The 16,904-nt window shown below is 55.0% G+C and overlaps 1 protein-coding gene and 1 long non-coding RNA gene across 5 annotated transcripts in view; one reads left to right on the plus strand and one right to left on the minus strand.

Annotated features, from left to right (window-relative positions):
- LOC112668446 (melanoma-associated antigen 10-like) overlaps positions 1-8,148 on the plus strand; it is a 40,959-nt gene extending 32,811 nt beyond the window's left edge. The window contains exons 1-3 of one of the 4 annotated variants that reach the window (XM_025460786.3): positions 1,882-2,273; positions 6,312-6,405; positions 6,568-8,148. In XM_025460786.3, coding sequence (XP_025316571.1) covers positions 6,589-7,620 — 1,032 coding nt within the window. In that variant the 5' untranslated portion in view covers positions 1,882-2,273; positions 6,312-6,405; positions 6,568-6,588 and the 3' untranslated portion in view covers positions 7,621-8,148. Of the gene's footprint in view, positions 1-1,881; positions 2,274-2,397; positions 2,474-3,147; positions 3,173-6,311; positions 6,406-6,567 lie in introns of those variants that run through there. The other 3 variants (XM_025460787.3, XM_049107685.1, XM_049107684.1) reach the window with 3 other exon arrangements.
- Positions 33-2,281, minus strand: LOC125754691 (uncharacterized). Its single transcript, XR_007409464.1, has 3 exons — positions 1,822-2,281; positions 731-854; positions 33-472 (listed from the first exon to the last, which is right to left on the minus strand). It is a non-coding gene; the product is annotated as an uncharacterized LOC125754691 (long non-coding RNA).
- Positions 8,149-16,904: the final 8,756 nt, after the last annotated feature.

A 16,904-nucleotide genomic window follows, 5' to 3' on the forward strand; every position in this document is an offset into this window, starting at 1 on the left:
CCCCCCCACCCCCACCCCACCGCCCTGTGGTCTCATTCGGCCAAATGGTTGGGGAGAAGTCATCATCTTAGCAAAACTCCTTCAAACTAAAGAAAAATATGGGCATTGTTTTCAATTAAATGTCCCACGCTAGTGCTCCTGGATGTAAATGCTAGAGGAGAAATCCACCTTGAAAGAACGCTTAAGCCAAAAGCACTCATATAGCAGCAAATATCCTGAATAAGTATATGCATATTCAAAATCGTAGTGAACGAAACGGACGAGAGGCGGTGCCCAGTGAACAGAAATCTGCCTTAACGTCAGAAAAATCTTTCAACTGTATTTGGGCAGCCCTGGTGGCGCAGCGGTTTGGCGCTGCCTGCAGTCTGGAGTGTGATCCTGGAGACCTGGGATCGGGTCCCACGTCGGGCTCCCAGCATGGAGCCTGCTTCTCCCTCTCCCTCTGCCTGTGTCTCTGCCTCTCTCTCTGTGTCTATGAGTAAATAAATAAAATCCTTAAAAAAAAAAAAAAAAAAAGAAAAATCTTTCAACTGTATTTATCTACATTAACAAAATAATGGAACTAAAAACATCTGATCACGACTGGGTATAGAAGACTCCTTTGAAAGAAATTCAGCACTAGCTAATGGAAAAAGCTTCTATCAGAATACGATGAGGAAGGAATTTCCGTTTTCATTTCTGTGCAACTAAAACCTCACTTAAAAAAAAAAAGGAAGTCTTGGGCAGATACTTGGTCCTGGAGAGCCTGGATCGAGTCCCGCATCGGGCTCCCTGCGTGGAGCCTGCTTCTCCTTCTGCCTGTGTTGCTGCCTCTCTGTCTCTCTCTGTGTGTCTCATGAGTAAAGAAATAAAACCTTAAAAAAAAAAAAAAAAAGAAAGAAAGAAAGAAATGAAAGTCTTGAAAAACACACACAGAATAAACAACGTCCGAACAATAAATGAGGAGAAAGCCTTGGGGGACCCTGAAGACTGCTGAGCTGGATATTGAGTCTGGGTTGGGGATGCAGGGAACATCAGGGATGTGGGGAGGGAATGCAGCCTGCATCAATGCAGATGACAGGATTGATAGGCGGAGCAATTTCCAACTTCTGCTTCTGCTTCCCAGCATAAATCTGAGGCAAGGCCTCAGAGTACACATGACATTAGCCCTGGGGTGCTAAGAGGACACGGGGAAAGACAGGATGATTGAGGCATTGGACTCTAGAGTCTATGCAAATAACCCCCTGAAATCATCTTAGTGGCAAGGAATGCCCCTTAAAAAAATCACTTAAGTAGAATATACAGAATCAACCTGAAATAGAGTAGGGAGTATCAAAGCAATTCACACAGTAAGAAAAGGTATTTTTGATAAAGTATATATATAGTCTACACCTATATAAATACATATACAAACGCATGTATAACGGGAACACACACGCACATACGTGTGTCGCTGTCCGTATTTAGGTGATATGTACGTACATTTGCATACCAGCACCTATAATCTGCACACCTTATACATACGCGTGCACTGGACACACGCTAGGTAGAGAGGGACGGTGTGTTTCTCCCGATGACGCAGCATGTCAGGGGAAAACTCCCTGCAGTGGGCCCCGCAATACGGGACACCCCTAGACACCCTTGCAGCTGCTCGGCCGCCCCCAGGAAACTAAACCTTTAACACGATGTCCCTAAAGTCTGGCTGCTGGCCAAGGGACCCCGTGGGAAGGGGCGCTTCCTCCCGGCCCCTGCCCCTGCCCTGCCCCGGGGCTATGGGCGCTGCGGCTGCACAGCAGGCCTGTGTCCTGATGAGGGCCTCCTGGGTGAGGACTGAGAGCCGACCTGTGCCAGGACGCTGGGGGCCGCCGAACCCTGCTGTGCCCCTGCCGGCAGCCCTGGGCCACCCCGGGACCTGCAGAGCCGGTGGGGCCCGAGCCGCAGCAACCACCCCTCGGGCGCTCAGGGACGACACGTCGGGGCCTGAGAGGCTCGGTGTAAGGGGCACCGACTGAGGTCTGCAGAGAGCCGAGGCCGCAGCCCGCCCGAGTCCGGGGAGGGAGGACCCGCGAGAGGACCCAGGGAGCCTCCCACAGGTGTCCTCCTACCCCCGCCACGCAGAGCCCATCTCCCGCGGACGTGCAACCAGCCCTTAGGGACCCCTGGCACGGGGTCCGGATGTGACGTGGGCCGACTTCCGCCTCGGAGGTCTGAGGGAGCGGAGGGCCTCGTGTGGGGGGCGCATTGGGGTCCCCTGGAAGGAGGCCAGGCCCGGGCCGGCGGCAGCCGGGCAGCAGGTAGCCCCGGGAGGGGGCTCCGAGGGCGGGGGAGGGGCCCCGGAGGGCGGCGGGGGGTGGGGGGGCTCTTTCTGAACCCTGAGAGACCACACGGGGGAAGGTGGGGCCGCGGCGTCGAGCTGAGGCCTGGATGCCGGGGCCTGGGGCAGAGGCCTCGGATCCCCGGAGGCAGGACGGGCCCGGGCCCTCCCCGGAGTGGGGTGAGGAGCTGAGGGAGAACTGCGGGGGTCCCCCACCCCACCTTCATGCCTCCACTCCTCCCTGCGAGAGAGAGTCACTGGGCCCCCACCTCGGGGCTGGGGGCGGCCCTGGGGAGGCCGGACACACACGGCCACCCGGGAAATGGGCTGGGGGGGGGGTTGGGGACCCGAGCCCAGGGAGCTCAGGAGCCCAATCCTAAGGGAAGTTTGCCAGGGCCTGAGGGGGGTAGGGACCAAGGAGCCCAGGACAGAGGGGACCCGGCGGAGGTCAGGGCCCATGGTGAGCCGGGAAGGCCGCGGAGGAGCCGAATGGGGCCGGATGGTGGCGGCGGGTGCGGAAGGCCTGGGACATCCGGGTACCCGAGAGCCTGAGGCCTGGTGTGGCGGGAGCAGACGCTGAGGGTGCTGGAGGGAGGGTCCCGGGGCTAAGGGGAGGCGAGGGATGGACCCTGAGGGGGACAGAGGGGACCCGGCGGAGGTCAGGGCCCACGGTGAGCCCGGGAAGGCCGCGGAGGAGCGGGACGGGGCCGGATGGTGGCGGCGGGTGAGGCAGGCCTGGGACATCCGGGTACCTGAGAGCCTGGGGCCTGGTGTGGCGGGAGCAGACACTGAGGGGGGGGGAGGGTCCAGGGGCTAAGGGGAGGCGAGGGATGGACCCTGAGAGGGACAGAGGGGACCCGGCGGAGGTCAGGGCCCACGGTGAGCCCGGGAAGGCCGCGGAGGAGCGGGACGGGGCCGGATGGTGGCGGCGGGTGCGGCAGGCCTGGCACATCCGGGTACCCGAAAGCCTGAGGCCTGGTGTGGTGGGAGCAGACGCTGAGGGTGCTGGAGGGAGGGTCCCGGGGCTAAGGGGAGGCGAGGGATGGACCCTGAGGGGGACAGAGGGGACCCGGCGGAGGTCAGGGCCCACGGTGAGCCCGGGAAGGCCGCGGGGGAGCGGGATGGGGCCGGATGGTGGCGGCGGGTGCGGCAGGCCTGGCACATCCGGGTACCCGAGAGCCTGAGTCCTGGTGTGGCGGGAGCAGACGCTGAGGGCTGAGGGGAGGATCCCGGGGCTAAGGGGAGGCGAGGGATGGACCATTGACAGGGACAAAGAGGACCCCAGTAGAGGGTCGCCAGGGCTGTGAGGCCCCCGTGGGGATGGGTACCTGCTCTCACGTGGGAGTATGGGTGCTCAGACTTCCACATCCGGGCCTCCTGAGGCACTGGGGGCCCCTGGCGTCAGGAGCAGGGCCTAGGACACGTGGGCAGAGGGGAGGGCCCTGGGTGCTGCTGGGATTCCCGGTGAGGATGCGGAAGAGGCCCGGGGGACCCCGCACCCCAGGCCAGAGTCAGTCCGGGAAGGTCGTGGGTGGGGGATGGGAACACGTGGTGAGGCCCCACTTCCGCATCCGGGCTCTCCGAGAGCAGGGGGCTGGTGTTCAGAGCAGGTCCTCCCTGAGGAGGCAGAGAGTGGACCCAGGTCCTGCTGGGTTCCTGGCGAGGATGTCCATGGAGGACGGAGGGACCCCGCACCCCAGTCCACAGTCAGTCCCGTGAGGCAGACCGAGTGGAGCCAAGCAGAGGCCCAGGCGCCCAGGGAGCCCCGCCAGCAGGGGTGGGGAAGAAGGGCCCAGGGAGCCTATCCCCCGCCCCCCAGCTCAGCCCCCTTGTGAGGCCTGCAAAGTCCCCGGCCTGGGCCCTGGTCCTGATGGAAAGACGGTCACTCCCTGTCCCCGTTGGGGTCCGGGCGGAGGGAAGGACCTTGGTGTGAGCAGCCCGGCCTCAGGAAGGCTGCCCGAGGGGCCTGGGGTCAGCTAGGGGTGGAGGCGTGGACCCCCGAGGGACTGAGACCCCCAAGGGAGTTGGTCCCCCAGGATACCCCAGCACCGCGGCCCTGCCCCTTTTTCGGCTTCGGGAGGCTGCCAGGGTTGGACAAGTCCCGAGCTGCATGGCAGCTGGTGCTTCGGGGCCTCCCACACTGTGGCCATTGGGCTGGAGCACTCCCTCCAGGGTGTGGGGGTCAGTGGGGTGGTGGACAATCGCCTACCTGGGCTGGCAGCCAAGGCGAGGACCACAGGGGCACTGGAGCCCTAGGGACGCAGACTAGACTGGGTCCTGGGAGCACTCCGGCCAGATGACCACCTGGGGCGTGCTCTGGCTTGCCAGCTAAGTGTCCTAGACCCTGGGGGCTTGGTGGAAGGAGCGGGGTTGGAGCCTGCCCAGGGCTGACCTGGGGCCTGAGGGAATTGAAGGTGAGGATCACAGGGAGGACTAAAGGACCCTGGGCCCCAGCAGGTGCAGTCCAGGGAGGAAGGAGGCCCCCGTGCAAGATGAGCCCATGCTACGGTCCTGATGTCCACGTCTGGATGTTAGGGCCTGAGGGCTTGTGCTTCAAAGAAGCAGGGCCTCAGGGGTGGTTGGAGAGGGTGTGTTTGGATGACACACTGCCAGCGGGGAGTCAGGGTGAGGACCTTGGGGACGTCCTGGCTGGCCCCACCTGGCCCATGAGCCAAGAAGCCAGTGCAGTGGAGGGGGTCCTTGCCCTCTGGGCAGCCCACAGAGGATGGGAGAGAGCTGGCCCTCAGTGACATGCTCACTTGTCCCTGGGGCGGGTGGGCGGCAGGAAGGTGGGCTGACCTGGAGTTGGTATGGTCTTGGTATGAGGGGCACGTCTCCTCTATGGGAGGTTGGAGGCCTGGAGGAAAGTCAGGAAAATGGCAGGATAATGCTGAGGACCCTCCTGGGAGCCTGAGGGCATTTGTGCCCCAGGAGAGATGGTCCGGTCTCCAGGCCCGCCCTTCCTGATCTTGCTGGGGAACTTGGGGTGGGGGGCGTTGCGGCTGTAACCCACCTGGCCAAGGACACAGGACAGCACGGGGACAGAGGACATAACACGGTGCCTCGTCCTGCTACGCTCCCAGTTCTCAGGGAGTTGAAGACCTTGCTGGGAGAGGTCCCAGTCAGAGTGTGGGAGGAGGCCCACCTGGGGAATAGATACCCAGGAGTCCCGGGCTTGCCGAGACTCTGTGTGAGGAACCCTGCCCACCCCATGTTGAAGGGGTGAGTGGCCTTCAAGACAGCCATCAGGCCCAGGAGGCAATTGCCCTGAAACATGGGTGCCCTTCCCTGGCAGCCCTGGGAAGGGAACCCGGGGTGCGTCCTGTCCCGTGGAGCCCTTCCTCCTCCCCAGATCCCTGGGTTAGGGAGGGGAGGGCCTGGGCCTTAGGGTCTGGACTCAGGTCAGCAAAGGAGGCGGGTGCCCTGCCCTGGCCCTGGCCCAGGCACTGGTTTCGGTCTAGGTGAGATAAGAGGGGATGCCTCCCACAGCAAGATCCCTAGGGACCAGGCCGCCACAGCCATTTGTGTCGCCCCTGAGGAGAGGCGGAACCGGTGGACCGACTGTTTTCTCTGGACTTTGGCTGGTGGGGGGTCGTGGCAGGGGCCCTTGCAAGGAAGGTGCAAAGAGAGTGGCCTCAGTGCTACCCATAGAGTCTTCCGAGGCTGTGCTTGGGGTCCAGTAGAAGACCCACAGGCGCCCCATCCCGGCCCAGATGGAAGCCAGAGCTGGCCCTTCTCTTGTGCATGATCTAGGAAGAATCCTGGAGACTTTGGCAAGTGTGACCAGGGATAGGCCCCTGGTTTCCTCCTGTGGAGTCTCGGGGCCCTGTGCTCTTGCAGAGATATTTGGCCTGAGAAGGATAGGGCCAGGGCAGGCCCTTGAGAGGCCCAGGGGTAGTCCATCCCTCCTGGACTGCTGGGGACCTCCCACAGTACGAGCCACCCTCCTGTCCACACTGGGCCCCAGGGCTGGGCTGGCAGTCTGCACCCTGAGGACCCTCCTCCTTCCCTCCTGCAGGGACTTCAAGAACTGGTAGCAGAGGCCTCAGTCTGAGGCGGGGGTCCCTCAGGACACAGAGCTGAGGAGGCGCGGGCCAGAGCCACTTGTCCAGGTGAGGTGCACGCTCTCTCTGAGCCTGATGTCAGGGGTTCTCCCAGCCCAACACAGGGGAGCCCTATGCAGGGGAGCCGGGCACGGCCCCCTGTCAGACCTGGCACCTCGGGGTGTCTTGGCCGGGCTGCCCCCTGACAAGCTCTCCCAACTCTGTCTTTAGGTTCAGCCCGAATCTGACACCATGCCCCTGAGGAATAGCAGCGAGCTTTGGAAGCAGGGAGAAGACCTAGAGGAGGCCCAGGGCCATGTGGATGCCCAGCTGTCTGGGGCTGAGGAGGAGGAGGAAGGGGAGGAGGAGGTTCCACCTCCTCCCTCTACCCCATCTCCCCCGTACCACCTATCTCATCTCTTTCTGTCCTCCTCCTCGTCCTCATCCTCATCCTCCTCCTCCTCATCATCATCATCATCGTCGTCTTCTGCTTCTTTTTCCATCTCTGGCATGGTCTTTGGCCCCCCAGAGGGGGGGTCTACAGCTCCCGGGGCCCTGAGTGCTTCCCAGAGCTCTCAGAATGCCAGCCCCTCCCCCAGTGGTGGGGCAGCTGGTGGCCTTGGCCAGTCTGAGCCGCCTGGCCCCAGTGGCCCAGGGGAGGCGGGAGATGAGGAGCCCTTGGTGGAGGGCAGTTTCCACATGAAGACGGCTGCCCTGGTGGTATTCCTGCTCCTCAAGTATCGCAACAAGCAACCCACCAGCAAGGCAGAGATGCTGGAGGTCTTCTCCCCAGAATACCAGGACGACTTCCCCGCCATCTTGAGCCAAGCGTCCATCTGCTTGCGGCTGGTCTTTGGCCTAGATGTGATTGAAGTGGATCCCAGGGAGCACTCCTACGTCCTCAACCCCATCCTGGGCCTCACCTGGGATGGGATGCTGAGCGGTCAGTGGGGCCTGCCCAAGACCTGCCTCCTGGGGCTGGTCCTGGGGTTGATCCTCCTGCAGGACGGATGTGTCCCTGAGGAGGAGGTGTGGGAAGCTCTGGGGTTCACGGCGGTGTACGATGACCAAGAGCACATCGTCTGTGGGGAGCCCGGCGACCACCTCACCAATGTCTGGGTGCAGGAAGGCTACCTGGAGCGCCGGCAGGTGGCGGGCAGTGACCCTGCCCGCAACGAGTTCCTGTGGGGGCCCAGGGCCTATGAGGAAACCAACAGGCTCCAGGTCATGGACTTTCTGCTCCTGGTCGGTAGCAACAACCTGGGTTCCTCCCTGGTCCTGTGAGAAAAGATTCTGAGATAAGGAAGAGGGGGCTACAGCCCCAGGGGTGGCCAGTCCCTTTCCAGGCTTTTGTGGGGCCGGCATGAAGGGAGGCCTCTGGGTGCTTCCTCCCGGTGTTGTCCTGTTGGGTGTGTAAAGAGAAAAGCCTGGGCGTTCTCAGGATTTAAGGGCCAGGGCAAGTAGGGGGAAAGCAGGGCCAAGAGCCTCTCTTGGGCCCTGGGCTCTATAATGACCCCGGAATCCGGAGCTTGGTTCCTTTGAGGAAGCTCCCCATGTTTGTTCCTTGGGATAGAAGGTTTCCCCAGCCCAGTGTGTAAGTGACACACACCCCTTCGTGTTCGTACTCCCCCAGTTTAAGAGTTAGATTTTTGTCATGTCCTGCATACAAGTTGGTAGACCTTCCCTTCTTGTTTGGGTTCTGGATGAAATCAGAGGGCAATGGTGTTGGAATTTGTTGGAATGGCCAAGAGTGCAGCAGGCAAGTGGTGGAGTGTGGAAATTAGAAAATAAACCTTGTTCACTTTTCATTTCTACCCTTGCCATGTGCCATTTTTCCAAAGTAACGTCGATATGCGCTCCTGTAATCGCTTGATTCTTCAGGAAAGGGAGAGAAGGGTCCTGTCTGAGGCCAGGAGAGCCCTGCTGGCAGCTCCCTCAGGGCCTCAGAGCAGCTGAGCTCTGCTCCCTGCAAGACCCTGCGTGTGAACAGTGAGGACACGAGGCGCCTGGGGTCACACTGCCTTCAGGGACTGTGTCTAGCGGCCCTTGTCCCACAGGAAGGCGAAGAGGGGTACCCTGAGACCTACCCTAGCTCGCCAGCCCCGAGCTTTTCCTGGAATTGTGGGAACTCTGAGTTACCCCCAGTGGGGCAAGAAGTCTGCGCCAGCGTCACGGCCATTGAATCCTATGTGGTCTGAGGCAGTCGTGTGCAGACAGCTCATTCTGCTCAGTTTCTCATTGGATATCATTGCAATCAGTTTCCTAGTGTGTTACCAACGATGATTAGAGGGCTAGCCAAATGCATTTAACAGCTACATACGCAATTACACAAGCAGTGACAGCAGCAAAATATTAAAACAAGAATCTCCTAAAATCCCTCTTCCATGAAAGCAATGAGAAAACAGCCAAAATGATCAGAATCAGGGATGAAAGAGAGACATTACTAATGACCTCACCAGAAAAGAAGGATAAGAGAGTCTAGAAACAGCATGCCAAGAAATTAGATAGGATGAAAAAGTGGACACATTACTAGAACAAGTGTCCAAGATACAAAGTAGAAGAACTAGCTCAAAAAGAAGTAGAAAATCTGAATGGACCTACAACACAAGACATTGAATTGGAAACCAAACACTTCCACCAGAGAAAAGCTTCAATCCAGATGGCTTCACTTGTGAATCCCGTGAAGTGTTTACAGAAAGGTGAAAAGAGAACACTTCCCTAACTCATTCTATGATGCCAGAACTACCCTAAAAACTAACCCAGAAATAGGTATCACAGGAAAAGAAAGCATAGATCAATATCTCTTATGAGTGTAAATGCAAATATCCTCAACAGAATCCTCTCTAACTGAATATGGTAGCATATAAAAAGGATTTTATATCATAATTGAATGGGATTTATCCCTGTCTACCTGGAGCCTTGTAACCCTCCCTACCTTGACTCCCTCAGGCCTATGAGTCAGAGGCGGGACCACTTTAAGAAACCTGGAGCTTCTAGCTTGGGGCTACAGTGAAAACTGAGCCCACTGAAATTTCCCCTTTGCTGACTACCAGCAGGGTTGTTTCAACACATGAAAAGCAATCAAATACGATACATCCACAGAATGAAAGAGGGAAGACACATGATTATCTTGTATGTTGGTAAATTGAACACCAATAAAAAATAAATTTATTTAAAAAATAAAAAAAAATAAAATGCCCATGCAAAAACAAAAAAACAAAAAAACTGAAGAAGCCCTTTAGAAAATCCAACAGCCTTCAGGATTAAAATATTCAACAATCGAGGAATAGAAATTAATTAACTGGAGGAGAAATAGACTGCATTTAATATTGCAGCTTCGGTAGTTAGAAAATTGAATAGTTCGTGGGCTGAAACCTGGACCAAAAGGTGGCCTATAATGAGTGGGTTGGAAATGCCAGGACTGCCTTGGTTTAATATGGAGGAAGGGACACAAAACCTCAGGGGGATTGTCATCTAGGACCTATCCACACACTGGGAAGGTGCAATGGACATGCCCTTCACCACAGCTGTGAGAGATAAATTTGTGGGGGGGAACCCCAGCATCCTTGAAGGGCTCTGTGATTGTTCTTCTCCACAGCCCAGACTTTAAGGTGGGAAGTGCAGTCACTGAATTGGGAAACCTAAATGCAAAGGAATCCTCAGGTGGCAGGGGCCAAGGGGCAGCCCCCAAGTGCCGAAGGCCAGGTGAGTGTGGTTATGGTACTGGACAGCAGCGTCAAGGCAGCTATCAGAATAGTCTGACATGTGCAGATCTATGTGCTGGCTAGTTGATCATGCTGTTCTGACAAGTGAAATAGATAGAAAGCCCGGTAAATTGTCACTTGATTTACAAAACCAGAAAAGTTCTAGACCAAGTCAACAAAAGCAAATCACGAAGTCAAAGAGTCATGGCCTCTCAATTCCCAGACTTCTAGCCATTCAAACTTTTAGAAAGAGTACAACTCCCGTACCACCCAGAAACTCCGTTGTAGGGAATATATCCAAAGGAAATGAAAACACTGTGTTGACAGGATATCTGCACACCCCGACAATGTTCATAGAATCATTTTTTCACAATAGCCAAGACACAGAAACAGCCTAAGTGTCCATCAGTGGGTCAATGGATAAAGAAAGTACAGGGCACCTGCCTGGCTCAGTTGGTTAAGCGTCTACCTTCAGCTCAGATCATGATCCCAGGGTCCCGGGGTTGAGCCCCACGTTGGGCTCCCCGCTCTCCCACCGCCCCTTCCATTCTTACTCATGAACTATCTCTCTCCTAAATAAAAATAAAATCTTTTTAAAACACAGTAAAGAATGTGGTATATACAAATGGAATATTTTTTTAAACACTTTATTTCTGTATTCCTGAGAGGCATGCACAGAGGGAGGCAGAGACACAGGCAGAGGGAGAAGCAGGCTTCCTGCAGGGAGCCCTGTGCGGGACTCGATCCCAGGACCCCAGGATCCCGCCCTGAGCCGAAGGCAGATGCTCAACCACCGAGCCACCCAGGCGTTTCTCCATCCACTCCTTCCCATCTACCACCTGTTACCCACAAATGCCACCTCTGCCGGGCACCGCATGGCCCCAGGATGCAGAGGGCAAGGAAAAGCAGAGGGAGTCCCATGTGGGGAAACAGGGAAGGGGCATGCCAGTGTGGGAGATAAAGACTGAATGCCTTATCATTTCCACAATGATCACCAGCATTTAAAATTGGGAGATGCCACATCAAAGTCTGGAATGACAGCTTGAGCTCTCTCAAACATTAGAAGCACTGACAACACTTGGCCCCCACTGGCTTAATGTTTCTGCCACAGTTGAACACCTTCCTTCATTTGCATAACCCACTCGGCCCCTTCCAGGATGGCACTCCAGTGATCCTGTCGCCATGCTCTGTCGCATGCACCCTAGGTCCTGGCCACAGAGGGCCCCATCACCACTTCCAAATAGGATGGCCCTTTGCACTTACATTTTGCTTGGACATTTTTTCCACCTGCGATGACCTTCCTCCTCTGTCTCCTATGGCTACCTCTTCCATGGAGCATTCCCCTGTTCTGCCACAGAGATCCAATCTCACCCTTCCCCCTCTCATCTGCACACCTCTTTTGGGGTGCCTCTGCCCTATGTGTTTGCGTGCTTTTCTTTGGACTCCACTAGACTCGAATCCTACATTCTGTCTTAGCAATCGCCGCTTTGCCTGCCACACCCTCTTGGTTCCCTGTACACAGTGGGCACTTAATATCTAACAAAGTAGGGGATCCCTGGGTGGCGCAGCGGTTTGGCGCCTGCCTTTAGCCCAGGGCACGATCCTGGAGACCTGGGATTGAATCCCACATCAGGCTCCCGGTGCATGGAGCCTGCTTCTCCCTCTGCCTGTGTCTCTGCCTCTCTCTCTCTCTCTGTGACTATCATAAATAAATTTTTAAAAAATTAAAAAAAATATCTAACAAAGTGGATTGTCCCTGGACTGGCCTGATGCAGAGGAAGGGCAGTGGCTATCTAACTGGGAAAAGTTTCAGTCCAGAAAAATCAAGGTAAACTGACTCAGGAAAGCAGTGAGGAATCAAGGAATATGAGAGCAGAGACCAAGGAAAAATAACCCCTGCTTGAACTGAGCTCGCCCTGTTCGGAGACATCCACTCTCACAACAGCGAGATCACATCCGACATTCCAAAAGCGACAGTGGTCTTGGCCCTTCCGACGGCAATGCTCTCCCCACAGTCACTGCTACCTCTCAGGTTGGCAGCTGTGGGAGCGACAGGGGATCTGGCCTGTGCAGCTCATATCCTCAAATCTGACGCTCCTGTTTCTGACGTTTCCATTTGTAAAATGCCACGTCCCCCACCTGCTACACTAGGCTAGATCGAGTGTGCAGAGTACAGAAGTCACAGATTATTTATTTGCCTGTCTCCACCTGAGAAAGCACCTGGAAACCAGGAGAAAACAAAGAACAGAGCTTTCAGGAAGAGGGTAGAAGGGGGACTAGAAAGGTTCATTCTCTTTTGGCTGTAAGCTGGTATTTGTTATTCAGCCCTGAAAAAGTTTCTCCTGAAGAGCGGAGAGAATCGTGCTCAGAAGGGACGGAGAAACTCTGGCTTGTAGCACAGGCTCAGTAATGGGACTTTCTACAAAGTCTCCACTCAAGAAATCCTGCCTGATGACTCCTGGCCATTGAAGACGCAAGGCCCCTATATTCAGCACATCACAAGCAACAGAAGGCAGAGGCCCAAAGCACCACCAAGCCACCGGAAGTGTGTGGTAAGGAGCCCTGGAGTCCCCAGGGAACCTTGCTGCTGTGCAGAGTCTTGTTTCCAGGGGCTGAGCTGGGCCTGACATCCTGCTTCCAACTGGCCCCCAAGTGAGGCACATGCTACTTACTGGTCAGAACCACGGGTGGACAATGTAGGGGAGTAATGAGGTCAGACCTATGACATCTGACACCAGAATAAGCAACTTCATGTCTTTCCAGAGAAGGGGGAGGTGCAGTCTGGAAAAAGCAGCCTTGGGCTTCCTCCCGGAGGATTCTCGATGTACCATGGTGGTCCCCCCCACTCCCCAAGGCTTGGGAATCGATCAAGACCCCCACCCCCTCCTCGCCATACTTGGCCCCTCCTTCCTGCTTAAGGATCCACCTGAGGGATGGTTACAAAGAGTAGGGAAGAGCACAGGAGTGCAGGAAAGGATGTGTGTGCAAAGTGGGCAGGGTGTGGAAGTGGGGGTGGGGCTAGCTTGTGACCTCCCTGATAGGTTTGTTCCTGAAGTGCTGGAGAGAGGAGGGGAATCGTCCTTTAGGGAAACTCTTGGACAAACAGGAGACACCCTACCCTTCTTTGCAGCCTCGGGTCCTCAAGGAGATGCCAAGCCCACTCTGGAGGTGTCCCGCCAGTGCCTGCCAGTCCTCTTTCAACCCTTAGCTCCTTTCATTCGGACAGGCCCACCCCTCCCAAAGGGTCCCTGCTAGGGGGCATGGAGACTTCTGTGTGCGCTAACCTACGCTGGCCAAGCCTTTGGCCCAGGGCCTCTGGGCGCTGCGCAGGCGCTGTTGCTGTCAGGAACGCGGCTGGGCAAGTTTCCTCACCACCAGGGCTCCTTGCCTGTGCAGATGCAGGTGGCACCTGGCGCTGCTCTGGTCCTGGTCCCTCCTTCAGGTGCCCACGGCGCCCCCTTGGCGGGACCATGCAAGCCCTGGTCTCCCCCATTACCAAGGCCACCTTCGTGGCTCTGTTCCTCTTCGCGTTCCTGCTCATCCTCGATATGATCCTGTGGTACCTTTGCCGGGAAGTGGACAAGGACTACATCTGAAGCAGGTGAAGCACTGGCTCAGTCCCCTAAGGTTCCACCCCTGGGACTTCATGCTCCTAAGAATGAGTCCCTCCACTGGACCCCGCACTCCTCCTCTGATCTCTGTGTTCCTTCCCTTCCTGGGTTCTTAACCACCTTCCAATTTTCCGTCCCTCCCTATGCTCTGTGTGCGCCCTGATTGGACACTGCGCTCCTTCCCTAGACCCGGGTCCTTCCCTGGATCCCGGCTGTAGTGCCAATACCAAGCCCCATCTATCCCCCCACCCCACTCCTGCCCCAAGGCCCAAGGCACTCCCGGGGACGCCATTCCCCTTCAGGATCCTTGACCTTCTCATGAGCTCACACCCTTCCACTGATCCTGTCCTCTTCCACAGGAACCCATTCCCAACCCTGTCTCCCAGTACACCTCTATAGCTCCTGGCAGGTGCCAGTGGCCAATGTCACTGCACTGCTCCCCTCCCCACTTGCCCATTGGGTTTTGTGTCTGAGCAGTGGGTGACAGAAGGGAAGTGGAGGAACTTTGGATAGCCAACAGGTCTTCTGCAGCCCAGTACCTGCTGAGTCCTTGCTGCCCTTACCTGTCCTGGCACAGAGATGTTTTCCTCCCTCCCACAGGCAGGACACCTGGCTGGCTTGAGCCTACAAACCAGCAAGCAAATAATAATTTGACATGTCACTCCTGTTCCCCGAGTTTCCTGGAACGAGGCTTGGGCCCACAAAAGGCTCCACAAAAGGTGTTGGGGTTGGGCACTGCCGTGAAGATTGGAGGGCACACCATAGCCCAGCCTGTGGATGTGGAGGGAATACAGGCCAGGCCATGCTAGGTGGACCCAACTGCTTCTGGTTTTCGTTCAGATGGGGCTGGTCCATCTGGGGGCAGGTGGTTAGACAGGACTTGACCAGGCGGACACCTGCAGCATTATCCACCAAAGCTGCTTTGGGTAGGGTGGTAGAAGTGTGGGAAGGGAGTGCAAGGTTACTGCCTTTGGTGGCCTTGGCATCACTTGGACATGAAGGTGAACCCTGAATACACTGTTACAATGAATTCACCGCAGATTCTCCCAGAGAGGCCAAGGGTGTCAGCTGGAAACACAGCCCCGAGGGATGGAGTGCACCATCTCACGTGGGCCATGTTGATGGGCATTTAGAGGGCGGTTCAGGGGCAGGATGTCACACGGTTGTGAACTCAAATTCCAGATCAGCTGCTTAGCAGTCACATGGGTGGGCAAATTCCATCTCTGATCATCTGTTCTTTCATCTGTAAAATGGTATTGATGACACTATCACGCTCGCCATGAAATACTGTATTGAAGCTGATAAACAGGCTTATACTCCAGAAATCCTCAATTAGAAGTGGTAGTTGCTTGTGAACAATTAACCTTCTGGCAGTACTTATTGTTTTACTAATTTTTGGAGATGTAATTGAGAGACATAATTGACTATCACCATTTTTTATCGTGCAGTTCTGACTTTTGACATTAAACCATGTAACTATCACCACAATCAAGATATAAGAAACTTGAATTGAAAACATATCATTAAAAATCTTTTCCTTTCAATGTCTTTCACTTTGAGACACACAGCATCTCAAACTTGTTTTGGAGAAACAAGTATAATATTAATGTATATTATATTCAATATAAATGTTCAGTACTGTCTCGGGGGTTTGAGTTTTTTTAAGGTTATGAAATACTATTGACATGCAATGTTATATTATTTCGGGTGTACAACGTAGAGCTTCGACATTTCTGTGAGTCACTAAGTGCTCTCACCATGATAAGTGTGGTTCCCTCTGTTGCCATGCACGGTTATTAGAGTATTATCGACTCTATTCCCTATCCTGCACTTTTCATCTTTGTTACTCATTTGTTTCATAACTAGAAAGTTGTACCTCTTCATCCTTTTCACCCATTTCACCCGGCTCACACCTCCTTCCCCTCTGGTGACCACCTGTTTGTCCTCTGTTTTTATGAGTCCATCTCAGTTTTTTCTTGGTTTATTCATGGTTTTGTTCTTTAGATTCCTCATAAACGTGAAGCCATACAGTTCGGTACTAGTATATTACCCTTCAAAATACTTCACTACTTTTTTCACCAGTATTCATGATACTTGACGTTATTAAGAGATTGCTTTTTGATATTATCTAAGCCCTAAATAGCTATACCTTCTTGCAAAAAAAATAAACAAAATAAAAACCCATGCAGCCCAGAAGTGAATGGAGGGATCATTCTAGCCCTATGCTCACTCTCCCAGAGGAGGTAATAGCCATGGTTAACCATTCGGTTCTACGTTCTGCCTTTCTTTGCCACTGCCCACCCCCTTTCTTTCCCACATACAAGATGTTGTTTCTTATCTTCTTATTCAATGAGGTTCTTCCTGGGATTTCAGGGAGCCAGGAAGGAATTCAGAAGCGGCATGAAAACCTCCCAAGGAAGCTCCAGAACCCGGTCTTCTCCCTTCCTGCGCCCCTGTGTGGGCATTGCTCAGACAAGGATGTGGCTCAAGAGTCTGTGAGGAAAAGGTTTTGAGCTCCTTTTGTGAGACCCTCTGATGAAAGGTGCTATATGAAGTGGAAAGACTATTTTTAAGAGTCGGAAAGCACTGTGCATTTGCATAAAGGACAGAGGAGGAAAGAGGCCCGCATTTCTGGGGGCTTCCAGAAATGGAAGCTTCACTTCCAGTGAAGCACTTAGCTTCATTGCCCACTTCTTGGCTTCTGACTCCCTCTCAGGGTGGCAGCATGCAAGCCCCCTGTTTTCCTGACCGTTGGGGTCCTCGGGAGAGCAACAGAGTCCCCACGCACTGTCATGGTTCATGTGGGCTGGTCTTCCACCTATGGAAAGTCCAAATCCTATCTCAGTGGTCCGGCCAGTGCTTCTAGAAAGTTCCCCAGCAGTGGTGAGGAGGAGGGATTGCAAGAGCCTGAAGGAGGAGACCAGTTAGAAGGCAAGAATTGATTAAGGCCTGAATGCAGACAGTGCCCAAGGGAGGAAGAAAGCTAGAGATGTTTCTGAGGTAGAATTGGTGGACCCTGATGACTGAGTGAGGTGGAGACACAGGGACTGAGGCAGGTAGGGAAGAGGAGAGGGGACCAAAGCTAATACTGTACTGTCTAGTCTAGCAATGTACAAGGTCCCTGGTGTCATTCAAACTCAGTGGCTGCCACTGGACAGACCTGGGCTCCTGGATGCCAGCGTTACCAGGCTGCTGGCATTGCTAACTTGATTTCCCCCTACCCCCATCCCTTACCTTGACATGGGCAGATCTA

This window comes from Canis lupus, chromosome X (assembly GCF_003254725.2).
Source record: "Canis lupus dingo isolate Sandy chromosome X, ASM325472v2, whole genome shotgun sequence".
Taxonomy (NCBI): domain Eukaryota; kingdom Metazoa; phylum Chordata; class Mammalia; order Carnivora; family Canidae; genus Canis; species Canis lupus.